Here is an 11524-nt window from a genome sequence, read left to right as displayed (position 1 = left end):
TACTGTACCACACCTCTGTAGGATCTCCATAAGCAAACATGTACATACAGCTGAGTATCCTACGCATATGCAGCGATGTAGCAGAGCCGAGACGCGGGAGCAGGCTGATCAAACTGTGACAAATTTCAGCAAAATCCATTCAGCCCTTTGTAACACAGAAGCTGCTCAGACACTGACATAAGAACACTCTAATCCAAATGGCCAGATGTAGCAGAGCTTAGGAAGCACTGTAGCACAGCTCAGTACGCTCTCCATATGCAGAGATGTACATACAACTGAGTATGCTGCGCATATGCAGTGATGTAGCAGAGCCGAGACACGGGAGCAGGCGGATCATCCACAACAGCAATTGGCTAAATAGAAGTGGCTCAGCGCCAACACAAATCCGCAGGCGAAGTCGTGGGCAGATGCTAGTAAAGGTAAATAATAAAAAAAAAACTTCCTCTTTAATATTCTACAGCATTTTTCACACAGTAACAGTAATACAAGTTGTATAAGTAAATTGGATGAATGCATCGCTTAAACCATTACTCCCCGTCAGATCGCTGCTGCTCCTGGCTATACTTATCATGTAAGCCACTGTGGGGCAGGAGGGGCCACCAGGGCCAGAGCAGAGGAACATTTATCAGGGGAGGAATGGCTAATTTTTTTTTTTGGTAATAGTTTCTGCCATTAGCCAAATTTCTTGATCTCCTGAGCAATCCCATACACGCTGGCCGCCATCTTGTTCACGTTGTATATATAAATAAGTATAAATAGGTGAGACCCACATGGGTGAGTAAGTCAGTGTGAAGTAAAATACATCTGCACCTATGTAACATGTACAGAACAGAAGAAACCGCTCCGGCCTTGTATCAGGAATGGGATCCGTGCAACAGTCACAAAGGATGGGGCAAGTCTAACGGTCCAGTCTCTCCAAGCAGAATACTTTGGCCTCGCGATCATCCGAGGCGGTAACTATGATGGAAGCGTCTCTGAAATAAGAGGAGAACATGAAGACACAAAGTTACTGGACAGAGAACTTTTTATTTTGCGAATGATATTGAAAGATTGCAGCTGCGGCCTCTTCAAACATCTGATCGGCCAGTGTCCCGGCTTTCGGACCCCTGCTAATCTGTCATGATCTATCCCTTTAAGTTGACCACCGTAAACTATGGAATCATCTGCAACAAAGCTAAAGGAAGTGACATCAGTCCTGCTCAGTTAACCCCGCCCTTAACTGGGTGATGTCAGCAGGCTATCCCATATAACCCCGCCCATTCACTCATATCTACTGAAATGCTAACATTGCTCTTTACTGTAAGGCTGTAAAGTGAGTGTTTTTTGTTTTTTTTTAATTGTATTTAGTTTTGCAGCAGTCTGTACCATAGACATTAGACAGGTTTCACATAAACTTCAGTTTTCAGTGCCGGTAAGGCAGACATGGCCCTCGCGACACACAGACTCATACTCACTTATTAAGGGCCATGTCATAAATCTCATGTTTGTGACCGCAGTATTCAATGATCATTTCTCCTGAGCGAGAGTCCCAGAGCCTGATCGCGCCGTCCCGGCTGCACGTATACATCACAGGCGAGTTGTGGTCCCAGAGGAAGTGTCTGATTTCGGACTAGAAAACAGAGGAACAGACGTTACCCCCCGGCCATCATCGATATCCTTCACTCACAACTCGGTGAGGGGGTTTGTTGCATTTCAATTTCAGGCCGCAGTAAAAATGACAAATGATATTTAGACAGAAATATCCCATTTACTGTATATACTCGAGTATAAGCCGCACCCGAATATAAGCCTGGGAAAACTTATTGACTCGAGTATAAGCCGAGGGGGGGAAATCCACCATTGCAGATAAAAAGTCTGGTCATGTGCATTACAGCTTAGTAACTCCATGGGGGTCGTAGTAATAGCAGTTAACCCCATCATGTCCCTCACATTAACCCCCTGTGTGCCTCACATAAGAGTTACTGATATGTGGGACATATGGAGGTAATAATTAGGTATCCTCATAATTAAGGTCCTTCATTAGTACCCCCATATGTCTCACATATTAGTAACCCTTATATGGGGCACACAGGGGTTAATAGGAGGGACATGATGGGGTTACCTGTTATTAATGTGAGGCGCATGGAGTTACTGAAACTAAATGAATAACCCGAAATGCCTGACATTACTAGGCAGAGTAACTAAAGCAAGGTCCCTGTGTGTCACGTTACTGCAGCTTCCTCTCCTCCACATAACAGACATCTTCCATAAGACACAATGAATCCTGGCCACTCATCTGCAGGGTACATGCTAAATCCTCGTGTGCTAAAGGACCTCTGATGACGTCATGACCGTGTGATCGGACTCTGGTGTGGGCGGAGCTACTAGGATTTAGACTCAACCTTATCTGCAGATGTTACATACCAGTGGCTACAGGACCTTTGATGACATCACAGTCACGTGACCTCATGACAAGCCAATCACAGAGCAGTAGCACTAAAGGACCTCCAGGTCCTTCCAGTTTTCTGTGCTCTGTGGACCCTGACTCGTGTACAAGCTGAGGAGAGCTTTTTCAGCATGAAAAATGTGCTGGAAAAGTCGGCTTATACTCGAGTATATACAGTAGGTTGTTTTTACATTTTACTAATAAATAGAGATGAGCGAGTACTGTTTGGATCAGCCGATCCGAACAGCATGCTCGCATAGAAATGAATGGACGTAGCTGGAACATGGGGGGTTAAGCGGCCGGGCGCCGTCAAAGCGGAAGTACCAGGTGCATCCATTCATTTCTATGGAGCGTGCTGTTTGGATCGGCTGATCCCAACAGTACTCGCTCATCTTTATTAATAAACACACTAATAATAGAACTACAATCTAGAACAAGAGATCACTCACTTTGTGTTGATACCGATACTGCAGGGTCTGTGTTAAAGTGTCATAAACCGCCATATAGCCATCCAGGTAATTGACCGCGACCAGGGGCAGGCTGCAAAGAGAGGGAACGTGGTCATACATACCCGAGAGGACACAAGTGGTCGGTCACACCATAGAAATCATGGAGTAAAAACATGGATATTTGCAAACCCCAAGCAGGGAACAGAACATGAATTTTGCATTGCCTTGTATAATATAATGTTATATAAAAGGAGCCCCTGAAGGGAATTTACAGCATTTTATAAGCAATGGCTGGCGGTACTGAGCCTTGGCTGATGCTTTTCCAGCCACTGTACAAGTATAGGATTCACCAAGACAAGCCATGTGGTCTCAGCCATAGCCGTGAGTCTTTGAACACTACCCACATAGTAGTAAGACATCTCCCGCAGGTGGGGCGGCTATGGATGAAGCGACACAGGACAAGTGTCTTATAGACGCCACTCATTATCAGACCATGAACACTTACACATTGCAGAACGCCGCCGCGTCCACCGAATTAAAATCTTCTTCATTTTTAGAAGCTTTGGATACATTACTTTCTATCTGGAAGACTCCGACAACCTGCAGAGAAGAAGTAATACAGACAGTGATACAGGGGGGGAAATACTAGTGTGACCGAAGTGACCCCCGAGACTCCCGACTAGGAGGAAACTTGCGAATGGTTGTACATTTTCCCAGCAGCGGCCACTACAGGAGAAATGTAGTATTACATGGTAGATATTTAAAGTAGCACTCCAGGAAAAAAAAAAAAAAAAAAATGTTATTGCCTCTATGGCGTAGCACCAGTATCAATAAAGAGTAGTGTAGAGGCGCTGGTCCACCAGGTGTGTGGTATGTATGGGTTGTCTGACATTTGGACATTTCCCATAATACCTCTGGCTTACAGATACAGGAGGGACATAAATCTCCTGCAATTGCTCTGCGTCCTGCGTCTCAGTGTATCTTATGTGATACAGCTTCGGCCTGTCTCCCCCGCCTCCTGCTTGGCTTAGGTTTCTCCCTGTCAAGTCGTACAAGCAGGGAACACTGTGAATACACTGAAGATTCTGCACACAGGCAATATCAGCCTGGAGATGCAAAGAGTTAAGATGCATCTTATAAGAATACACTGGAGATTCTGCACACAAGAGCAGCATAGACAGACAGTATGAGCCTGGGGAAAAGCAGCACAAAGCTGCACCTCATAAGAACACACTGGAAGTTCAGCTTACAGGTTGTAGACAGGCAGAGTGAGTCGGGGGGAGCCTTGTGAAGCTGCATCTCATAGGAATACACTGGAGATTCTGCACACAGTATAAATGCACATAGCAGAGGCAGGGAGAGTGAGGCAGAGGCGTTTTATAACTCTGACCTAATCATTGAGTGCATTCACCTGTTATATCACTGCTCTCCGATTCCTATAAATGGAAAAAAATATCTGCCCAGCAGCACAATGTACATGGGGGAGACATGCAGAACCAAAAGGAGGAGTGGGATGGTTGGTGAGGGGTCTAAGTGCTGCCAGCGGATTTGATAGAGGATGATATAATAGTACTTTGCAAAAAGTCAGTGACACAGGCGAGACTGACAACCTGTCTACACAGGGGAGCAAGGTCTGGACGGTTGGTCAGAATGATGATTGCTCACATGACACATCTCTCCATAATGACAACCTCACCTTCCCCGTTGCAGTGTTCACCATTTTGGTGTCGCAATCAAACGAACCAGTGAGAATCAAGCTACCGTCAGCGTTAGAGGAGATACAGGTCATGGGTCCTCTATGGCCATCAGCACCTGGAACGCAATCAACATAGGAAGGTAAAATAAGACTAAATAAGGAAAGAGGAGACCATTAACATACTGGAACCAACAAAGAAACTGCTAAGCATTAGGAAAAAAACATAGCACACAAAAACATTTCACTGGAGCTCCCCTTTAACACTGCAATTCACAAACTGTCCACTAGGGGTGCTGCAGTACACCAATATATCCAGTTTACCTTTCAGGACGTGCAGAGCGTTCCCCTGTTTGAGGTCCCATATCCATACACTTCCATCTTCATAGCCAACAACGGCTTTCTCACCTTCATCACAAAAGAAAGGAATTAAAGGGTTAATAAAGGAGACTCAACTGTAACATTAAATGTACACAGACTCTTATATACGTATTACCCCATTAGGCAAAGAAACGCTACAAACACAAACCCCAATTCAATGATTCAGAAAAAGATATTTGCTGCAGGAAACCCATAATGTTACCTGGTTACAAGAGCTGATGTGTCCTCACTTATAATACAAGGAGAGCTCAGATAAGAAAAAGCAACTGCCCTAATAATACACTGTAATAACCAATCAAAGAAAAGTATCAGTCCTGGTTGTCAGAGGCAGAACCTACCATCTGGTAAGAACTGTCCGCAGGTAGCCGGAACATTGGGTCCTTGGAAAGATTTACACTCTCCACTGGGGATTTTCCTCATCCAGGTATTGCCATCTGGTGTACCGTAAAGTATCACATGGTCAGAAGGATGCCACTGCAACCACTGCAAGGAACGGACATGACAGAGGGCGCAAATGAGAATAATACATTGTAGAAGATACTAAAATGTAACTATACCTATATATACTATATACAAAAATATAACTATTGTAATATAACTACTATAATACTACTCCTATGTACAAGACTATAACTACTATAATACTACTCCTATGTACAAGAATATAACTACTATAATACTGCTCCTATGTACAGTAATATAACTACTATAATACTACTCCTATGTACAAGAATATAACTACTATAATACTACCTCCTATGTACAAGAATATAACTACTATAATACTACTCCTATGTACAAGAATATAACTACTATAATACTGCTCCTATGTACAAGAATATAACTACTATAATACTACTCCTATGTACAAGAATATAACTACTATAATACTACTCCTATGTACAAGAATATAACTACTATAATACTACTCCTATGTACAAGAATATAACTACTATAATACTACCTCCTATGTACAAGAATATAACTACTATAATACTACTCCTATGTACAAGAATATAACTACTATAATACTACTCCTATGTACAAGACTATAACTACTATAATACTACTCCTATGTACAAGAATATAACTACTATAATACTACTCCTATGTACAAGAATATAACTACTATAATACTACTCCTATGTACAAGACTATAACTACTATAATACTACTCCTATGTACAAGAATATAACTACTATAATACTACTCCTATGTACAAGAATATAACTACTATAATACTACCTCCTATGTACAAGAATATAACTACTATAATACTACCTCCTATGTACAAGAATATAACTACTATAATACTACTCCTATGTACAAGAATATAACTACTATAATACTGCTCCTATGTACAAGAATATAACTACTATAATACTACTCCTATGTACAAGAATATAACTACTATAATACTACTCCTATGTACAAGAATATAACTACTATAATACTACTCCTATGTACAAGAATATAACTACTATAATACTGCCTCCATACAGAATAATAGTGATAATGTATCTTGCCTGTAATTTGTCTTTCCTTGACTCCAAAAGCAGTACATAAGGAACGATGACTTCCCATACTTGCTCCTTAGGAGGGTCCACCTAGAATAACAGTGAGAACATCTAATACCAGGATGTAACCACTACGTAGCTGTTAGTAAATAGATAGATGTAATATAGAATACATATATATGTATAGATATGTGCTGCAGCTTTAGGACGTGAGGAACCATTTGCGTTACCAGTAATTCCTATTTCTATTGTTTTTACCTACCAAGAGTTGTACTGTCTGAATACGAATGGTCTGTGGGTGTCCCGATTGTCAGATCCCTGCAGATCTAATATTGATAGCCTATCTTAAGCATAGATATATCTTGGTAGATTAATAGACTGAACCTGTGCCTTTCTCCAATCTTATGTACTATGTCACTATATGTGAGGCCTTGTCATTGTTACTGTATAACCGCACATATCCTCCACGTACCTTCATATCAGGCACTTCATATGACCAGATCTCCTGCCCGTCCTCCACTCTCCACACCCGGATGAGACCGCACCTGTCCGCTGTCACCACCATGCTGGAGTCATAACTAAACGCTGCAGATCTGACGGCGTCTTTGTGACCTGGAAGAAGTTTTGTGTCATAACAGCAGCAACACATAATAGAGACATCGCCAGGTTACGCGTTTTGGACATGGTCTCCGTTGCATGTTGAACCGTCCTCCATTTAGCTTGAACTATAACAATGAGCTACAAAGTGCCTAATCTTTCCCAAATAATGAAAGGGACAGCCTCTGTCAGACATGACGCTCACCTTGGCACTCAAACAGCGTCTCCCCATCACTTATTCTCCATACACAGGCCTTTCCGTCATTCCCGCCGGTCACTGCCAGATTGCCCTCCTTGGGGTCCAGGTTGACGCTGATGACGGAACCTGGAAATAGGAAAAGATGAGACACGTCTTAGCACTAGATACGAATAGCCCAGTTGTGATGCCTCATATAAAGATCATTGGACTAGTACGGAGCGAAACACCCCAGACTGTTACATTACACCCGCACTGATACACTGTAACGAACAGGAGAGAGATTTGTACTGAGCAGAAAAAAGCTGGCCTAGACCAGAAACATTTGCAGCAAACCCTCAGCTGTGAGAGGCAGCAGGCCTTCAGGAATCTCTCTATTTCCTCACAGACATGAAGAACCAGATCTTGGAAATGGTGACGCTGATGTGCAGGCTCCAGTAGAAGTTTGCATAAATTTTCATGATGCAATGAGTCAGGGAGATTTACCTAAGACCTTGTTCACACAAACATGTCTGTGCTTCGGCACAAAAAAAAAACCTGACAGAACCAGATTTTTTTTTTTTTTTAATAAGATCACAATTTTTTTTAATCCCTCCACGACTTTTGCTTCGAGCAGGAAATCAATTTTTTTGTTGGATGTCGCAAAAACAAAGATTTTTATCTCGACCGGTTTCAGTATAAAAATGGCGGACTACACTATGGCGTCTGCAGGTGGGGCATCCTGGTTCTACGTTGTTTGGGTTACCAAACAGAAAAGCAGAGAGACCATGTCTAAAGGTCTCTTACCTTTAGACGTGGTCTCCGCGGCGCCGTTCCTTAGAAATCCCAGTTTTTACCGGTATGCTAATGAGTTCTCTCGCAGCGATGGGGGCGGGCCCCAGCGCTCAAACGGCGATGGGGGCGTCCTCACTGCTGACGGAGAAGTCTCTCCAGCGATGCCTCCCTCTTCAGCTGCATCCTCCCCTTCTCTGCAGTCTTCCTTCTCCGTCAGCTCCCACGCCTGTGCAGTCGGCTCTGCCAGCGAGACAATAGTAGAGCCAACTGCGCATGTCGGCCGGCGGCCATATTTTCAAGGCTGCAATTGCACGCAGGGGCAGTAAGCTCCTTGACATCTTCACTAAACAGAGTGTACTGTGCATGCTCAGTAAGGCCTGTACAGACCTCCGACGCGCGAGTGAAGTCATCCAGGCTTTGGAGGGTCTGTACAGACCTTACTGAGCATGCGCGCAATTGCGCCCTCGAAAATATGGCCGCCGGCCGGCATGCGCAGTCAGATCTACTAGTGTCTCGCTGGCAGAGCCGACTGCGCAGGCGGTGGAGCTGACGCAGAAGGAAGACGACAGAGAAGGGGAGGATGCAGCTGAAGAAGGAGGCGTCGCTGGAGAGACTTCTCAGGCAGCAGTGGGGACACCCTCATCGCCGTTTGAGTGCTGGGGCCCGCCCCCATAGCTGTGAGAGAACTCATTAGCATACTGGTAAAAACTGGGATTTCTAAGGAACGGCGCTGCGGAGACCATGTCTAAAGGTAAGAGACGAATAGACTTTGTAAAGGTTATTCCAACGTCTAAAGCAGAAAAAACAGCGATTTAGAGGTAGAATCCCTTTAAACAAATGTGTCGGCGCAGACATGAACTCAGCCTAAGTGTACATTCAGCATATCCAGATTTCATGCATCTTCCTTGTCCAGAAGACACACAGCAGTTTATTTCTATTCAGCCCACTGAAAACCCCTAGTGGTCACATGCTCGTACAGCACAGAGTTTTGTCAAATAGTTTTTTTTTGTGGAGTCTTTTTTGCTGTTTTTTAGTTGCTGATCATGTTCTCCAAGCCCATGGACCATATTCTTGGCCTAACTAGTCTCAATAATTGGCAAGCATTGTGAGATTCTGGAGGAAGAGAACAAAGTTCCTCCTATCACATCTCTAAAGGTCTGCAAAGGTCACATCCATACGAGGACCCACAGCAGCACCTTCACAAATTCTTTGCTTTTTGTTGAATGTTCGTTCAGATGTTCCATCCCCGCCGGGGGACCTGCCCAAACTAACCCTATATAACACTGACAGGAAACTCTGAATGTCACCTTTTACCACAGTATGGCCGGCTTACTGCACCCACACTGACCAGGCCACAAACAGCCTATACACAAATAGTAATTGCAATAGCTTCAGTGTCCAAAGACACTGTGCATGGTGCCACACTAGCATGCACCTGCACCCCTTTCCTTCATTTTGTTAAGACGTGCTGATTGACTTTGCCTTTTGCAGCAATGGATTTGAGTCCATAAAATAGTTAAAGGGGTTTTCCAAGGACTATTTTTGACTTCCTTCCTACACAGGTTCACTATCTGTTGAATGCTCGGCCTCCTGGCTGGATCTGACACCTGGTCACGTGATCAGACCCGGATCTGTTGGATAACAGATTCAATCACAGGACCGGATATTGGACCCAGCTCAGAAGCCCATTCAGCACATAAAGCGCCCAGGCAAGAAGTCAATAAAAAACATTTGTCCTAGAAAGCCCCTTTAATACAATTTGTGCTCCATGACGTCAGGGTCCTGCCGATACCTCTGTGATTGGAGTAGGTCAGCTCGCTGTCATCATAATGCTGGACCACTTCCTCCTCGCTCTCATCTTCTGTGTCCGATTCCTCATCTCCCATCTCTCCATCTTCTGCCTCATCCGCAAAATCCACATCCACCACGTCAGTGGCCATGTCATCTGAGGAGCAGAAAGGATTGTTACTGAACATCTGAGACTTCTGCCTTTCCAAAGCTAAAATGGTCAGTAAGACCTGAGGCCTCAATATACATGGGGTAGCCAATCGGTGCCAATATCCCAGTGCACGACTACCAGAAGGGCGGCGACAGACAGCAGCCATCAGTATGAGGTCCCTGCACCGTCCTACAAGGCCCGGCCTCTTACCTGGGTCTGGTTCTCCTTCATTCAGCTCCAGCACTTCAATGATCTCTTCATCCTCATGAAACTCCACGGCCGCTGCTGCAGCTCCTTCTTCTGGCTCCGGACTGGCTAAGCCTCCTCCATCACCGCCACCCGCTCCTTCCATCACCGGGACACAGGGTGACAGCGGCTGCTAAGGATTAAACACAGATCTTATCTGCCCAAAGCCACAGACCTGCAGCTTTCTACTATAATCCAGGCTGCCGTTTATCATCTCAGGATATCAGTTTGCTGTCAGTGAATGGGAACATGGTTGGTTATAGGCAGACGATGAACAGACCAAAAACTTCTCGTCGCTGAGGGTTTGTTACAATTGCAGGCAGAGTGGACAATCCTCTGTCCTGAGCCTGTACAGTGGTCCTACTACAACTGTCACAAACCCTCAGCTGTAGACGTTCTTTACATGTAAATATAATCCTTTCATTCACTGACAGCAAGCAGAAAACAAGGAACTGGTGATGGATTTTGGAGGACACTGATCATGTGACTAGAGTCATGTGACATTAGATGACAGGACATCACATGACATGATCTGAGACCCCCCCCTCCCCCTCAGTCCTAGAGGACTGACCTTAAACATGCCCAGGATACAAAGGACCCGCCATAGGAGTCTGCAGCTGATTAACCCATTCACCCCCGCACACGCCTTACTTTGCTATGGTTACTCTAGGACCACTAAGGGCTCAGAACCAGAACAAAAGAGGGTAAAACTTACAATACACTTCAGTAATGGTGCGAAGCTGAGGGGCAGGGTCAGTGGCGCCCCCTCTTGTCCTCTCCGGCCTGCAGCAGCTGACTGACACACGTGCGCTCCTCCTTCTAAAAACACACGCCTCAACTTAACTTGAGCCGTCAGCTGAGACGCAAGCGCGAAGCTACGCAGCCAATGGAATTAAAGGATGTCAGGCATTCACCAATCGGAAGCGCCTTCTCCCCATCAGGCTAGGGTGACAGCGTAGTTCGGGTACATAAACAAGGCCCAGGGCGCATGCTCGCCGCGGTGCTCACTGGGAGTTGTAGTATTATTTCACCTCTGAGCTTTCTGAGGAGAATCTGTGTCCCCTCATACTTGTAGTTTATAGCAGAGGGGAACATGACAGACAGAAATTCAAGGCCCACAGGCCTCTCCTTAATGGTGTGTCACTGTGGCATCCGCTATCAATCTAGGGGTACAAGGAGACCAAAGTTTGGCGCGTCTTCACTAATGTGAATTAACTTTATTGAATTACAAGAACAAATATAAGCCGGGGATGCGCGACGTCTTAGGCCGCGACTGCTTGTGTGACCAAATATCGCCATGTCGCCTG

The 11524-nt window shown here is 44.8% G+C and overlaps 1 protein-coding gene across 3 annotated transcripts; it reads right to left on the bottom strand.

The window, feature by feature from the left end:
• Positions 1-427: 427 nt before the first annotated feature.
• Positions 428-11055, bottom strand: AAMP (angio associated migratory cell protein). 3 transcript variants are annotated; one of them, XM_075284650.1, is made up of 13 exons: positions 10929-11055; positions 10182-10347; positions 9825-9977; positions 7268-7387; positions 6938-7077; positions 6475-6555; positions 5287-5431; positions 4892-4975; positions 4571-4686; positions 3380-3474; positions 2875-2965; positions 1455-1609; positions 428-974 (listed from the first exon to the last, which is right to left on the bottom strand). In XM_075284650.1, exons 2-13 carry the CDS (start codon positions 10321-10323, stop codon positions 899-901), a joined length of 1398 nt encoding a protein of 465 aa, XP_075140751.1. In that variant the 5' UTR covers positions 10324-10347; positions 10929-11055; the 3' UTR covers positions 428-898. The 3 variants fall into 3 exon arrangements, with proteins under 3 accessions (XP_075140751.1, XP_075140748.1, XP_075140749.1); XM_075284647.1 differs by having other exon boundaries at positions 10182-10350; positions 10933-11055; XM_075284648.1 differs by having other exon boundaries at positions 10933-11055.
• Between the last annotated feature and the right edge of the window lie 469 nt (positions 11056-11524).

The sequence above is a fragment of the Leptodactylus fuscus genome, chromosome 8 (assembly GCF_031893055.1).
Source record: "Leptodactylus fuscus isolate aLepFus1 chromosome 8, aLepFus1.hap2, whole genome shotgun sequence".
NCBI classification, from domain to species: Eukaryota; Metazoa; Chordata; class Amphibia; order Anura; family Leptodactylidae; genus Leptodactylus; species Leptodactylus fuscus.
Note: the sequence above shows the minus strand (reverse complement) of the source record. Positions and strands in the feature narration are given on the sequence as shown.